The sequence below is a fragment of the Zalophus californianus genome, chromosome 14 (genome assembly GCF_009762305.2).
Source record: "Zalophus californianus isolate mZalCal1 chromosome 14, mZalCal1.pri.v2, whole genome shotgun sequence".
NCBI lineage: Eukaryota > Metazoa > Chordata > Mammalia > Carnivora > Otariidae > Zalophus > Zalophus californianus.
Window position 1 is genome coordinate 75545051 of NC_045608.1, and position 17226 is coordinate 75562276.

General features: G+C 36.9%; 1 protein-coding gene across 5 annotated transcripts in view; it reads left to right on the top strand.

Moving 5' to 3' along the window:
• The window catches only part of WDR7 (WD repeat domain 7), a 364018-nt gene that overhangs the window by 213727 nt on the left and 133065 nt on the right, over positions 1 to 17226 (top strand). For all 5 annotated transcript variants that reach the window (XM_027577317.1, XM_027577315.2, XM_027577319.1 and 2 more), the window contains one exon: positions 2539 to 2760. In XM_027577317.1, the coding sequence (XP_027433118.1) occupies positions 2539 to 2760 (222 nt within the window). The remainder of the gene's footprint in view (positions 1 to 2538; positions 2761 to 17226) is intronic.

The window sequence follows — 17226 nt, forward strand, 5'->3', positions numbered from 1 at the left end:
TTTTGGTTCTACTGGATACATCTTGTTTTACCTCATAATCTGCCATCCTACTGCCACTATCATGATCTTTCCAACAGTGAATAAATCTGATAGCGCCACCTTACACAAAATTATTCGATACCTTACCATTAACCAAAAGTTAAAAGTCTTCAGCTTGCCCTGCAAAAGTCTCTCTTGATTTGGTGGTACCCCTGTAGCCTCTTGTGTTGTCATTCCCTTGCCTTACCTCCAGTTAGTATGGAATGACAAAGTAAATGAAGAGACAAAATAAAACAAAACATCTAAAAGCATTCAGAGGTCCCCGCTGTTAGTTTCTTAGTTGGGATACTGAGCTCTGAGGGCCCTTTGCTATATTGATTTAATTAATATAGAGACAAAGTACTGAAAGGGTCCAGAGAAGCTGGATGGATGACTAGAAAGACTAGAAAGCTGACCTCCAATGAAGATGTTTCCAGAAGTTCACTTTTTAAATTTCTCTGTACCAAATATATAGCCATGATGGTTAAAATATACAAACAGAAAACCCGAAGAGACATAGCTAGTCTCCAGAAAGATAGGTATCTCTGTGGACAAGTAATAAAATAGAAATGATCTGGGCTGAAACCCTTAGCTCCTTTCCAGAAGTCTGCTTTTGGCTCCTGTGAGCTAAAGAGGACTTAAAATATATCATGAGTAAAGCTTAAAGCCAGGAGCTAGGCTATGGCTTTGCCATTTCTTGAAAGGACCCTGAAAGGATGTGAGTATATCGCTACTCAGTTCAAATTGAAGTTGTGTTATTAAAGGAGAGGAAAATGGATGTTAACTCTGTGACTGGCAACATAAACCATAATAGGTTATGAAAATAAGTGAGTTGTGTTTATCCTAAGAACCTGGAAACAAAACAGGGGTGCTTAGATGACTCAGTGGGTGAAGAATGCAACTCCTGATCTCTGGGTTATGAATTCAAGCCTATTGGGTGTAGAGTTTACTTAAAAATAAATAAATAAGCCTAGAAACAAAAAGAACTGATAGAAAACATAAAGTAGAAGGAGAAATAATAAAAATAACAACAGAAGTTGGTAAAATAGAAAGAAATGAAATAAGATCAAAACCAGAGTACTTTTTTTAATTTTTTTTTTTAATTTTAGAGAAAGAGTGTGGGGGGAGCGGGGGTGGGGGGGAGCATGGGCAGAGGGAGAGAGAATCTCAAGCAGACTGCCTGCTGAGTGTGGAGCCTAATACAGGGGCTTGATCTCACAACCCTGAGATCATGAACTGAACTGAAACTGAGAGTCAGATGTGCAACCAACTGAGCCACCCAGGTGCCCCAACAAAGTATTTTTTTGAAAATCTAGTAAATATATATATTTCTAGCAAACCTGATCAAGAAAAGCATGAAAAGTATTATTAGAGAAGGCACAAATAATATTTAGAAGGATCCATAGCAATGATACATTTGAAATACTTTCATCATAGAGAATACTGCAAATAATCTCACACCAATAAGTTAAAAAACTCAGATTAAATAGGTAATTCCTTTAAAACTGCAAGCTATCAGAAATGACTCAAGAATGGGCACCTGGGTGGCTCAGTCATTAGGCGTCTGCCTTTGGCTCAGGTCATGATCCCAGGGTCCTGGGATCAAGCCCCACATCGGGCTTCCTGCTCCACGGGAAGCCTGTTTCTCCCACTCCCCCTGCTTGTGTTCCCTCTCTCACTGTGTCTTTCTCTGTCAAATAAATAAATAAAATCTTTAAAAAGAAAGAAATGACTCAGGAAGAAATAGAAAACCAAACTGAGTAAGTAACTGCCAAACTGTTTTCTAAAGTAGTAGTACCTTTTTACATTTCCACCTGCACTACATTCATTTTCTATTCATACTTGACAGCACATTTTATAATCCTTTTTATTGCAGCCATTCTAGTGGATGCAAAGTGGTATCTCATTATGGTTTTGATTTGCATTTCCCTAATGACCAGTGATGTTAAGGATCTTTGATATGCATATTGGCCATTCATATATCATCATATGTCGAATATCTATTCAAATTGTTTACCCATTTTAAAAGTTGTGCTTTTTTATTATTGAGTTGTAAGTGTTCCTCATATATTCTGGATACAATCCTTTATAGATATATAATTGACAGTATTTTCTTTGAGTCTGTGCATGGTCTTTTTACTTTCTTAAATCTGTCATTTTAAGTGTAAAAGTTCATAATATCAATGAAATCCAATTAAAGAAATTTTTAAAATTGCTTGTGCTTTTGGTATCTTATATACGAAATCATTGCCTACCCCAAGATCATGAAGTTACATCTCTCTGTTTTCTTCTGCAAGTTATTTTGTTTTGGCTTTTACATTTGGTACTGTGAATCTATTTTGAGTTGATTTTTTTGTGTAGTGAAAGGTGGAAGCCCAAATTCATCCTTTTGTAGTTGGATAACCACAGTGCCATTTGTTGAAAAGACTGTTCTTTCCTGAAAGAGTAATCTTGAAATTTTTTTGTTATTATATGTCTTTTGTGTATTGATATTTTTTTAACTTATGTTTTGGTTTTCAGGTTGCTTATCAAGTATCCCACAAATGAAAAAGATTTCCACATCTTATGAGGAAAGACGGAAGCAAGCTACTGCTATTGTTTTACTAGGAGTAATAGGAGCTGAATTTGGTGCTGAAATTGAACCTCCTAAATTGTTGACCAGACCTCGAAGCTCTAGTCAAATTCCTGAGGGATTTGGCTTGACTAGTGGTGGATCCAACTACTCACTGGCCAGACATACTTGTAAGTTAAAAAATTCCTAATGCTGATTTTTAGTTTCAACACATATTTTTTGTTAACAAAACCTCAGAATACATATTCTGAATTTTGGCTTCAACAGAATGCTGACATGAAGTCAGGAAGCAGTACAGTCTGTTTGGTACATCACCCTTTGGTTGTAGTACCCAAACTTCTTAAAATTTAAAACATGATCTTGAAAATGCTTTTCTTAACACATTTCTGATCTTTGTGTTTGTACATTTCGGTCAGGATTTTAGCCCAAACATCTAATTTTTAAAATAATTTCTATAAAACTATGCAATATGTCCTGAATGTGGTTTGAAAAGTCAGGAGTGGGGGTGAATTAGTTACAATCGGAGTTCAAAGAGCTTGTGTGGTACTGCTACCTTGTATTCTGTGGTTGGAATGTTAATAACAGGTTAAGGATATTTTATAATGTCTTTTGATATTTCAGTGTTAGAACTCCTTTAGGTAAGGTCAAAATACTCCTACCGTATTGCAAAATTATTTCTAACAAACTGTGTCATTATAAGGACCAAATATAGTCCTACTGAATATATCACAAAGTATTCTTTATAGAACAAATTGCAATGCGCTTTGGGGTTTTGAGCCCTTTAGCAAGGGAAAAAGATATATGATATGTTACTTTGCTAGTTACAACAGCAGGAAACTTCCCTGGCTCATTGTCACATACTTTTGTTGTGAAATCATGGAGCCATATTAGTAGCTTTTATTATTAAAACCCTCCTATAGATTTAGCTGCCTGTCCCCACCCCTGCTCCTCTTTTTTTTTTTTTTTTAGATTCTTAATCAAATACTTATTTGTCATTGGTGTTCTCCTGATCCCTATTTGACATTGAGAATCAGAGAGTAATAATGACAAAACCACCACCAACAGCAATAAATAATTCTTTGAACACGATTTTAAGCTCTTTTACATACATTAACTCACTTAATCTTCATAATAACCCTATAAAATGGGCACCTTAGTTATCTCTATTTGACACATAAGGCTAACTGGGCACAGAGAGGTTTGGTGACCTGGCTGAGATCATACCTTAAGGAAATGGTAGGTTTTGTTTCAACACAGTCTTTTGGTTCCAGAGCTGGTGCTTTGACCATCCACACACTACTAGTGTTTAATGGCTCCTCCTTGAGAAGGGCTTACTGACTAACCTGTTCATAATTTAAGAAGAGTTTTCTATCCCCTCATTTGATCCTTAAAAGAGAAATTAAGACGTCTTCAAAGTAGCTCAGCCACAATGTAGTAAAATCTGAACTTGAACTCAAGCTTCTTGGGACCTGAAAACCCATGCCCTTTGCATTTCCCCCTGTGTACACCTGCTCTCCGTCTCCGGTGAAGGCCTGTGTGCACCTGCTCTCCGTCTCTGGTGAAGGCCTGCCCGCTGCAGCCCCTCCACCCTTACCTCTAGCATCTTTATCTTTTCTCAGGTTCTGCAGGTTCCCTGCTTTTCAGGCATAAAACCCTGCTCAAATCTCACCCACTCTACAGAAGGCTCACCTCTCTATGCCAGGGTAGACACCCTAGGATTTATGTATGTAGCTTCTTACGTAGAGTCTTGACATTAGAATATTAGAGGTTAATGAAACTGGCCTGATTCAGTAGTCTGGTGACTTTCAATTTTTTTTTTTTTTTTTTTGGTTACCATCTCTCTAATGAGGATCAAGAAATATCTGATTCCTTGCATGTTTTTATGTTAACAGCTAAAACTTTTCAATTGTAAATTTAAACATTTGCAAAAGATGTAATTTGGAGGATAGTGTGAATATTGACATTTAAAAATAAAATACTGTTCTTATAAATATATGCAATAGAATATTTACCATAACTACTTGATATCCACCATCATCCAAAAAAGAATAATACATGACAGACTTTCCTTTAAATGTCAGAAATCTGGGGTGCCTGGGTGGCTCAGTCAGTTAAGTGTCCGACTCTTGTTCTTAGCTCGGGTTTTGATCTCAGGGTTGTGAGTTCGAGCCTCAGGTCATGGAGCCTACTTGAAAAAATTAAAAAAAAATTAAAAGCGAATGATACAGTACTTTTTAGAACCAGTTTAAAATGTGTAAAATGGGGCGCCTGGGTGGCTCAGTCAGTTAAGCATCTGCCTTCGGCTCAGGTCATGATCCCAGTGTCCTGGGATCGGGCCCTGCATCGGGCTCCCTGCTCAGCGGGGAGCCTGCTTCTCCCTCTTCCCCTGCTCGTGCTCTCTCTCTCTTTCTCACTATCTCTCTCTCTCTTTCAAATAAATAAATAAAATCTTTAAAAAAAAAGTGTAAAATGTCCTTGATATTTTCCTCACTTATTGTGGTTACCCTATTTTATTTTAATAATATAAAATATCAGTTTAAATCTTGCTCTCGTGATTGGAAGCAGATGTCTAAATGTATTTGTGCCTTTCTTAGGCTCTTTTTGATTAGTTATGTGTAATATTAACCTGCTAGAAGTCGCTATATGTATTGCTATGTTATTTGTTTATGTGGCATTTAGAATGCATTGTGACCATTAAATATTTAGTCTTCATGGCATCCTACTGAATGAGATTATTATCCTCATTTTGAGATAAGGCCATTAAGATACAATATTTGATGAAAGTTAATTGCTAATGTAGCCAGAGGTATAGATAGTGAATTCTAACCTTCCTTGTAAAGCCATTCTGTTCTGTGAATACTTATAATGTGGTCAGTTCCCAGTTATCCACCTTGATAGGAGAGAAGAGTGACGCTGATGCCTAATTCAAAAGTCACGCGTAGTTTCATAATGCATTTCATGCTTATATTTGAAGATATCTGATCTTTTGTGGGAGGTACACTTTACATAAAATGTCACAATCACACATTGAAGACAAAGCTGAAGGACTCTGGAAATTTAAAAAGCCTAGACTAGGCCACTCTTTCTGTGTACCCTCAGTCTGAGTTGCAGTTTCCTCTTGTATAAAATAAAGAACTATTCTGTCTTCAAAGCCCCTTTTGGTCCAGTTAGTCTCTGCTTTTGAAGTGAAATAGAGAGCATCCCAGGAAATTCACCTTCATGACCTTCTCATTTTCCTCTTCTTGTAGGGATGGACACTCTCTTATTTCACCTCAACTTCAATAGAGATGACTCTTCATTTTTATTTTGATCCACAAATGAGACACTCTTAGGATATTTGAGGGTAGCATTTATAATGTTGTCTATAGGTCTTTTGCTTCATTTATTTTTTTTTAAGATTTGTTTATTTTAGAAAGAGAGCACGAGTAGGATGGGGAGAGGGAGAGAATCTCAAACAGACTCCAGGCTGAGTGCAGAATCCAGTACGGGGCTCAGTCTCACTCTCCTGAGTCATGACCTGAGCTGAAACCAAGAGTTGGACGATTAACCAGCTGCACCACCCAGGCGCCCCTGGTTCATTCTTTCATTTGGTCTCTTCTTCCTCACTTTATAATTGTGGAATTTATGCTGGCACATCTGTAGTAAATCCCATTTGACCTTTCATTGGCTTTTTGACTTTGGACAAGTAGCGTAAGCCATTTCCCTAGGCAGTGGACTCTGAGATTTGTGTGCAGGAGTATTCTTGGGATCAGTACTTTTAGGCAGTGAAAGAAGCAGGATTGGGCAAAGGGAAACATTGAATAGCACTTCAGTTGCTTAGAGAGCTTCAGTTTATCCCAAGGAACTCTGGAACTGGAACTGCCCTCAAAGTTGTCCTTGAACTGGGGCAAAGGGCTTAGCCTTCATATCCCTGTGTTGTTCATATCCCTGTGTTTACATTCAGCGTGGTGCCCTGGATAGGGGGTGTGACCTTGGATGAGCAGCTCTCTTCATCCTAGCACAAATCCCACAGAGACTCAGCTGAAACTTGCCAGCCACGACACCCCCACGAGCGTAGGGGCAGATGAGTACTTCCAATGTGGAGGGGAGGAGGTGGACAGCCTCTCCAGGCTTCCATTCAGCACGTCACTGACTCGTGTGTGTCCCGGTTCCCTCTTCTTCCATCAGAAATGGAAAGAGGGACCACCATTCATTGAACACACTTTTTACTTCAACTCCTTACACATCTCTCATAACCCTTCTGTTTTATAAGACAGCACAAGAGGAGGCACGTTAATAACAGCTGATTATTGAGCATTTACTCTGTGCCAGGCATGTTGCTGTGTCCTTTACGTATAGTATCTTATTTTTTTTAAGACTTTATTTATTTGACAGAGAGCGCACACGCAGGGGGAGCTGCAGACAGAGGGAGAAGCAGGCTCCCCAGTGAGCGGGGAGCTCGATGCGGGGCTTGATCCCAGGGCCCCAGGATCATGACCTGGGCCGAAGGCAGCTGCTTAACCGGCCCAGCCCCCCAGGTGCCCCTACATAGTATCTTATTTAATCTTCTAATCCTATCAAATGGTTACTGTTACTGTTAACATTTAACAGAGGAGGAACCTGAACATTTGCCCAGTGCTCACCAGAGCTTTGTGAGATTAAACTTTCTTCATGTCGACAGTAAATTGAGGGCATAGGTTAAATGTATTAAGATGCTACTGCTAAGCCTGGACTTGAATACCTATTTTGCAACTTTAAATCAGGTCATTTTCACCATTTCACATAGTTGTCTTATGTTATAAGCAAGTAAGATTCAGGAGCGGTGCTCCAAAAAAGAGGGGGACATCGGCAAGTACCAGGTCACCTGTAAATATGAACATCTGTTGACTCAAACGTTGGGGATGTGCTGGTGCCCTGGAGATATAAACATGTACAAAATAGACATCTCCAGACTTATGAAATGGCTTTCATCTATAGTGTGAAATATTTCGAAGAGAGAAAATGAATCTCCTCCCACAGTGGGTCTTTAGAAATCCTGTAATGCTGGATTCTTCAGCTGGCCAAGGCTTATGATTTTTCTGATGTTACATTTGGAAAATGCGGTGTTTCTCTGATCTGTGTGTCTGTTCTGGGAAAAGGATCCACAGTTTCAATTCTCAAAAAAAAGTCACTAAAATAAAAATGGATAAGAACTCTGAGTAAGAGTTTGTTGGAATAAGTTGCTTATCTGTTATTACAATTTTTAAAACAACAGAGTTATAGTCATCTTGATTATCTGTTTAGCTGTAATACCACCAAATGGAAAGAGGCCTCAGGCACTACTTTAGGAATGTTTTAATTCTATGAAACTTGTATTTTAGAGTTTTACACTTCCTGGCACAATGTACTATGTTTGATTTTATTTTGTTGTAACCTACTGTCATGAAAATGTTTCTCCAGTACTTCATGTGCTTTCTAACCATGCATGTTTATTTGATGAATATATTAGTATTGGTTGAGGTTGATTTTATAATGAATTTATTTCCTAAATTTTAAGGTAAGAAAGTTAAGCCAAATCTCAAATGTTTTATCAGCAAGATTAGGACAAAGTCACTGAATTGCAATTAATTACAAAACTAGTGGTATTTGCACGTAATGAATAAAAGTAGCAACAATGATGAGGAACACATCATGCCATCTACAAGGATAAGCAATGACAAAAAATGGATATTTTCACTGTTCACAAACAAGACATCAGATTGTGTTGCTGAGCTGCTGCATTTGTGTTTGCTTTCTCTGCTGTTGCTCACCCAGGCTTCCTAGCACTGGGAAGTAATCCTGCCTTCCTGTGTTCTTACTCCACTGTCCACCTCATTCATTCATCCTTCTCATTGCACTGACTCAGCATTTGATGTTCTTCAACCCCCACTTCTCATGTGGAATTTTACCTTTGAACTCATCCTGGTTCCAGATGCTACTTGTCTTGCATTGCCAGTACACCTGTGTTTAGAAAAGTAATTCTTTGCTCTGCCTGTGCACTAAAATCTTATGTAGAGTGTTTTAAAATGATCTGTACCCTGGAGTTCTTATTCAGAAAATCAGGGGTGGTGTTTGGGTATCTATTTGATTTTTAAAACTGCACATGTAATTTTCATGTGTAGCCAGAGTAGAGACACCCATTAGAATAGGGAATCCTTTAGTTATTTTAAATTGAGTGTTCTGTGGCATTTCTGGTCATTAAATTACCTTAACGCACAATATATATTATAATTTTCTTTATGTTTAAAATGGAAGAGATAATGGGAACTAATCTGAGTGAATAAGTGACATTTATATCACTCTCAGAGCTAATTCTTTAGGTAGTTCAGCTTTTTTATTGGAATTTTATTATTCTGGATTGCTTGGGGTGGAATCTTGACATTTCCACTCAGTAGCTGTGTAGTCTTAAATGCTTCCTGGCTCAGTTTCTTTAACTTAAAAATGGGGATAATAATAGTACCTACCTCACAGAGTTATTGTGAGGATTAGGTAAATGAGTGTATGCAAAGCACCTAGAAAAGTGCCCAGCATTTAAGTTTTAGCTGAATGTTAGTATATGTTAATGTTACAAGAAATGCTTATAGAAGAATAAGGAAAGAAAACAGCTGAGCTGTTTGCTAGGAAATTTATAGTGTTTATACTACTTTAAAAAATCTTCTTAAGAACCTTATGAGATAGGTATTACCATCAACATTTTCTATATGAGTGAACTGTTACAAAAAATTAGCAACTTCTTTAAATTATCTGTCTTGTGAGGGATTTGAATCCGGATGCATTTTTTCCCCCCAAAGCCCAGGAAATTCTCTTCTACAACACATGCTGATTCTGTTTGTGGTAAAGCCTATTAGTTCCTAGAGGATTTATGTAAAAATACACTGTTCTTTGGCCACATTATTATATACGTGTCTAAATAAAACACTGAGTATTTTTGTAATTACTTATTTGTAATGGGATAAATTTCTATAGGCATATTATCACTTTGTTTCCTATTTTAACCGCATCAACAAACTAAGATCAAATGGAAATTTTCACTACTCCTTTGTTTTTCTTGTAAATAATTTATGTTGTGTAACAGCTTTATCATTTTTTAACTGAGATCTGACACTTTCATTATAGACTGGTGATGTAATGCCATCCTTGTTATCCAACAATAACTTTAATTTGCAGTTGTTTTTTGGTTAAGTCACTACTTTGTTTTGGGTTCTCTTCCATAGAACAGGTAAATGGGACAAGGTTATTTCTAAGGCCACTTCTATCAAAATTACAGGGTTCTATGAAATTATTACTTTATTATTATTACTATAGAGTGCTTGTGTTTATTGCTGCCATGTGAACTTGACTATCTTATTTTGATTGCTCTATGCCAGTTTTTCTGTCTGCTCCTATAGGCTCCAGTAGTCCATAGCCATGCCATATGTTTGAAGCTGGGCATCTTTATTTTTTTATTTTTTATTTAAATTCAATTAATTAACATATAATGTATTATTAGTCTCAGAGGTAGGGGTCAGTATATAGAAGCTGGGCATATTTATAGAGTATTTTTCTGCCATCCTTCCTTACGGATACCTCATAGCAACTTACCAGGCTGCGGTTGTTTCTGTAAAATTCATTCTCTACACATATCCAGCTTTGTGGACATGTATTATGTTGAATTTATTTCAGTAGCTATATGGAACATCTGTGGTAGTTTGAGATCTATATGCTTATAGGAATATAGTACAAAGGCATTATGACAATTTTTTGGTCTAGAATGTGATGTGACATTGGCATAAGACCCTGACAACCATCTAATGTATATATTAATTACCTAAATTCAGTTTTCAATTTTATTTCAATTTTTAACTTCCTTGATTTCTTATCACTGGGCTGCCTGAGTAGTAGATTCAGTGACAAGTATTAGCATTGTATTGCCGGTAGCAACCCCCCTTTTTTCTTTTTGCACAGGACATTCTCGTTTTTAAATAACCTTGACCTGAAGTTTTCTGATAGCTCTGCAGAATGGTTTTTTCACATTTGTGTGTCTTAATATACATGTGCTCCAGTATCACTGTAATTAATATATTTAATTCTGTAAGTTCAAATAATCTGATATCAGAAAGGAACATCTCAGCTGCAGAACTTGGGGCTCCCGGCTGGCTCAGTCAGTACAGTATGCGACTAATGATATCAGGGTCATGAGTTTGAGCCCCACGTTGGGCGCAGAGATTACTTAAAAAAATGCGCGGGCACAGACGCGCGCGCGCCAGAGGCTGCAGAAGTTGTGATAGTTCTCTCATAAAGCCTTTCGGTAAGGCACACCTGGCTGGCTCAGTTGGTTAAGCATCAGACTCTTGATTTCACCTCAGGGTTGTGAGATCAAGCGTGGGCTAGGTGTGGAACCTGCTTAAGATTCTATCTCCCTCTGCCCCCCCCCCCTTAAAAAAAGCCTTTTAGGAAGAAGTGAACAAAAACATTTAACAGTAAGGAGTGAACAGAAATATCTTGTGAACTTATTTGTAGATTCCCTGCCATGTCCTTAGAACACACAATTTCTAGGATTCTATTAAATGGGCAGATGCCTAAGTCTATGTTACCACTTTACACTTTGGCATCTGTGATCATAGAGCAAGAGCCGGTGAACTTTTTGGTGCCACCCAGGCCACGAGAGGACCTAAATGCTTATATGAAATCAATAAATATAAAGTTCTTTCCTTCTGCTTTCGGTTTTCAAATTATGTTTCCAGAGCCCTGGGGCTCCATAGAGGTGGCTTGGTGGCTGCCTGGGCTCTTCAAACTACTTAAAGTACAGTAGCACTGATTTTTGTGTGATTTAGAAGTTGAAGTTTGGAATCACATCGTATCTGCAAAGAGAAACTGTCAAAGACAGGGCTAGACTCTACAAAACAAACAAACATCCAATCCATCAGGAAATGTTACTGACTCTACCTTCAAAATACATGAAAAATTCAGCTACTTCTTACTACCTTTACTATGATCACCCTGGTTGACTAACTTCATTTCTCACCCGGTTACTGCCAAGCCTTCCAGCTTCTACCCTTATCCCCCTTCTAGTAGCTTTTTAACATAGTAGACATAGTAGTAATGCTTTTATTTACTTTTTTTTTTTTAAAGATTTTATTTATTTGAGAGAGAGCAAGAGAACACAGGTTGGGGCAGGTGGCAGGGTAGAGGGACAGGCAGACTCCCCGCTGAGCACAGAGCCAGAGGAGGATGACCCAGTGGGGTGGGGTTGGATCCCAGGACCCTGAGATCATGACCTGAGCGGAAGGAGATAATTTACTGACTAAGCCACCCAGGCGACCCAGTAGTAATGCTTTTAAAACCAGAAATAGATCTTATCACTCAAGAGTATCCAGATGGTTAATCAACAAGACAAATACTCAAAATTCAGTAGGTTTTCTACTAGTGAACAAAATAGAAAGTGTAGAAAATAACGATTTTTTTAAAAGACACATCAAACTAATAAGACCCCAAAAGCCAGGAGGAAAAAAACAAACCAACCAGCCTGAGTAAGACTGCTGTCAGGCATTTAGCATAGAAAGAATGTAAATGCCAAAAAATACCCAACTTACCCAATAATGAAAGGAATTGGGGGATTTACTAGAAACATTTGTTTGTTTAAAAGATTTTTTTTTAACAGTGAGTGGATATTCATGTAATGTTTACATTTTAAGTTAAAATATTAAATTCTCAATAATTATGGCATCTAAAGGAAGTCCCATAGCTAAGAATAAATTTAAGAAATATGGAGGAAATTATAATATTTTACTGAGGGAAATAAAAATTTGAATATGTAGTTCTTCGATGGATGATTCCATGTGGTGAATATCTCAGTTATTCCCAAATTAATATGTAAATCTCATATAAACACTAAAAAATTACAACATCATTCCTTTAATAGCTAGTCAAAAGTATTCTAAAATCAACATACCAGAGATAAATGGAATATTAAATTTATTTTGTTTTATTCAATAAACACATATATACCAGCCACTGATTTAGACTTTACAAATATTAACTCTTTTAATCCTAATTTATAGTCTTTTGAAGTATAAAATTATAAAAAAGTCAACCTATGAAGTACCGTAACAATAGAAAATACCTAGGCATTAACTTAAAGAATATGCAAGACTTTTATAGAAAAAAATTAATTTTATTAAAAAGCATTTTTAAAGACCTAGATAAATAAGAAGATAGTTTTGTGGATTGGAGTACTCAATATAATCAGAATGGCCATTTTTATAAATTTGTACCATTCCAAACAAAACACCAGTAAGATCTTTGTTGTTTTCTTTACTGAACTTAACAAGCTGATTCTCATATTTATGGGACAGAGCAACGAGCTAATAAAAGCCAGGACACTTCTTTTTTGCCTCTTTTAATATTTATTTATTAGAGCGTGTGCGTGAGTGCAGAGGGGAGGAGCAGAAGCAGAGGGAGAAAGGGAATCCCAAGTAGACTCTGCGCTGAGCTCGCCGAGCCCGTCCCAGGGCTTGACGTGGGGCTCGATCCCACAACTGGGAAATCACAACCTGAGCTGAAACCAAGAGGTGGATGCCTAACCGGCTGCCCCACGCAGGTGCCCCAAGCCAGGACACTTATAAAGACGAACAAGGTGGAGAGATTTCTTTTACCTTATATCAAAAGTTATAAACTTATAGTAATTAATATGGTATTATCTTATTGCAGAACAGACCAAAAGACTTATCCATAGAACAGAATAGCACAGAAATGGTTCTAAATTGACATAGAAATTTGATTTTATACAGATCTAGCATTGTAGATCAGTGAAATAAAGGATAGAATTTTTGGTAACTGGTATAGTTACCACAGAAGAATAATAAAATTGTATCCCTAATGCCCATTATAGCCAACACCCCCAAAACAAAACAAAACAAAAGTAAAAAATCCCACAAAACTATGTGGATTTAAAGAGTTAAATATGAATGCTAAAACCATAATACTTTAAAATGATGACACATGACCTTGGAGCATGATTCTATAAACAGGTGACAGCCTAACCAGACAATAAAAAAGATGAATTATTCAACTACACTAAAATTACAAACTTCTGTAGTTAAAAATATCTTTACAGTAAAGTGAAAAGTAAAGCCACAAAGAGGGAAAAGGTCTTTATAGCACAGGTAACTGACAAAAGATTCTTAAACACATTTATATTTGAAAAAAAAAATGCTGAGAAGAAAAATGCATAAAGATTGGAAACACACTTCACAGAGAGGAAATAAGAATGGCTAGCAAACCTCTGAAAAGATGCCATGCCTTGTAATCAGGTAAATGCAAATTAAAAGCTAAGTGAACTATCATTTCTTATCTACCAAACTGAAAACTTAGTCTGACATTATCAAAGTTTGGTGAGAATTTAGAGCAAATAGAATGTTTTTTGCACCTACTGTGGAGTGTAAATTGGTTTAAGCTTTGGAAGACAATTTGGTGTACTATCCTGTGAGTCTACTCTTTACTTTGTATAGAGAAACCTTTCCATCTGTGAAAAGTGTGTGTGAAACCTTTCCACCTGGGAAATGAGTAATCTCCTATTCTGTGGACTGCCTTTTGGTTACCTTACCAATGTGTTTTGGAGAACACAGTTCTCTGATTTCAATGAGGTACAATTTATCAATTATTTTATCATTCATGCTTTTTGTACTCTAAGAAATATTTGCTTACCCCAAAGTTTCAAAGATTTTTCCTGCTGTGTTTTCTTCTGGCAGTTTTAGCTTTTGCATGTAGGTGTATGCTGTAGTTTGAATTAATTTTCGAGTATGATGTGAAGTAAATATTTTTAAATAGTTTTTTAATATATGTACAGAAATTCAGTTGTTCCAGCCACATTTGTTGAAAGCATTTTTCTTTTTTGCCCCCATTAAATTGCCTTTTTTGAAAATCAGTTGATCATAGATGTTTGGGTCTATTTCTAGATCCTCTATCCTCTTTCATTAATCCATGTTTATGTATTACTCCCACACTGTCTTGATGGCTTTAACTTTAGAGTAAGTACTGAAATTAGGTAGCATAAGTTCTTCAGTTGAGTTCTATTAAATTGGTTTGGCTGTCCTCAGTCATTTGTGGTTTGATAAAAATTTTGGAATCTACTTGTCAGTTTGCTTTAAAAAGCAGAAAGCCTACAGGAATTTTGATTGGAATTGCCTTAAAATCTATAGATAAATTTGGTAAGAACTGACTTGTTAACAATATTGTCTTCCAATATGTGAATGTGGTATATTGCACTATTTATACCTTCCTCAGTTCCTCTCAGCAGTATTCTGTCTCAAAGAGACCTTTAGGAATCTCAGTGGAAGAGAAAACAGAATGAGTCAGAAAAAGTATTTGAAGAATGAATGGGGGAAACTTTCCCAAATTTGCTGAAAGACATAAATTTACAGATTTAATAAGTTAAGCAAACCCTAAACAGGTCAAACTTTAAGACAGTCATGCCCGGAAACATTATAATGTGTAATTGTTTCCAGTTTTTACTATTAGAGACACCTTATTACAATTGCCACCTGTGTGTGTGCTTGTATGTGTTTATACTTTGTTGATAACTTCCTAGAAGTAAATCCCCATGTGAAAGTTTATCCCTGTTCTACATCTGGGTACTTCTACCATGTTGTCCTCCAGTCAAGTTGTATCAGTTACTCTTTTGCTGTTTCTCTATACCTCAACTCTGAGGATATTATTTTTCTTGTCTGCCAATATGATTAATAAGAAATAATATCTATTGCTACTTTAATTTGTTTTATTTATTTATTTATTTATTTTAAGATTTTATTTATTTATTTGACAGAGAGAGACACAGCAAGAGAGGGAACACAAGCAGGGGGAGTTGGAGAGGGAGAAGCAGGCTTCCCGCGGAGCAGGGAGCCCGATGAGGGGTTTGATCCCAGGACCCTGGGATCATGACCTGGGCCGAAGGCAGACGCTTAACGACTGAGCCACCTAGGCACCCCTAATTTGTATTTTAAACCTTTCAGGTTGATTTTCTTGTTATGTGTTTACCATTTTTTAGTTTGTCAATGAATTACTCATTCTCTTGTTTTTTTTTTTTTTTTTCTTAACTGAGATATAATGGACATACAACATTATATTAGTTTCTGGTGTATAACACAATGATTTGATATTTGTATATATTTCTAAATGATCATCACAGTAAGTCTAATGCATCACACACAATTATTAAATTACTTTTTCCCTTGTGATGAGAACTTTTAAGATCCACTCTCTTAACAACTTTCAAATATGTAATACAGTATTATTAACAATAGTCACCATTGGGCGCCTGGGTGACTCAGTTGGTTAAGCGACTGCCTTCGGCTCAGGTCATGATCCTGGAGTCCCGGGATCGAGTCCCGCATCAGCAGGGAGCCTGCTTCTCCCTCTGACCGTCTTCCCTCTCGTGCTCTCTATCTCTCATTCTCTCTCTCTCTCAAATAAATAAATAAACAAACAAACAAACAATAGTCACCATGCTGTACATCACATCCCATGACTTATTTTATAGCTTGAATTTTGAACATTTTGATCCCCTTCACCCATTTTGCCCATCCCTCATCCTCATGCCCCATGTTGTTATTTTTTAAAGATTTTATTTGTTCATTTAAGAGAGAGAGCACAAGCAGGGGGAGAGGCAGAGGGAGAGGAAGAAACAGACTCCCCACTGAGCTGGGAGCCCAACATGGGGCTCTATCCCAGGACCTGGAGATCATGACCTGAGCTGAAGGCAGGTGCTTAACCATCTGAGCCACCCAGGCACCCCCCGTGTTATTTTTTATATCAAGTTCTTTACTTTTATACTATCTATATTACAAATACTTTTTCAGTTTTTATTTATATTTTCTGATTCTTTGTAATAGACATTTATAATTTTTATGTAGTCAGATCTCTACCTTTATGTTGAGCCAAAAAAATAAGGTACATAAATAGGTACAATTTTCATTTAATTTGGTAGTAAATAATATGTATTCAAGGGTCTAGGATAACAGTGACCAAGGTAATAGTGATTTTTCCCAGTTACAAGTAAGGGAAAATACCAGCATGAATCTTGAGATATCATTTGAACTCATGGTTTTTGCTATACATGAAGATAGAGAAATAGAGATATGTGTGTATATGTTGGTTAGTATGCATACATAGATTTCCTAGCTCTGGTCATTCAAAGGGCCTGGGAGCAGTGACATCCCAGTAACATCCCAGATTCTTAGTAACAGTATGTGTATACCCAGAGCTCAGATAATGATTTTTAAATACCACTCTCTAATAAAAACCCAAGACTCCTTGGAGAAGTGGTGGGTTCCAGGGCTGGGGCAGGGAAGGTACAAGTTGAACCTGAAACATCTTTGATGTCAAAAATTAAGAAAGGGCTTAAAATAGATGGGGGCATGTCATAAGGACATGAGAACCAACCCGAAGGTGCTTTCAGTAGCCAAAACTAGAATAATTTGGGCAATGAAATAAAATATATTTTGTGGGATTATAACCCATAGAACAAAATAAATACCCATAAGTCCATACAAATGTAACTCTATCAAGAAAGGATCTTCTTGCAGAAGAATTTTAGTTAATAAAAATAAATGTAGAAGTAATAAGGAAAATACTAAATCTCCATTAGGCGAAGACCATAGTAA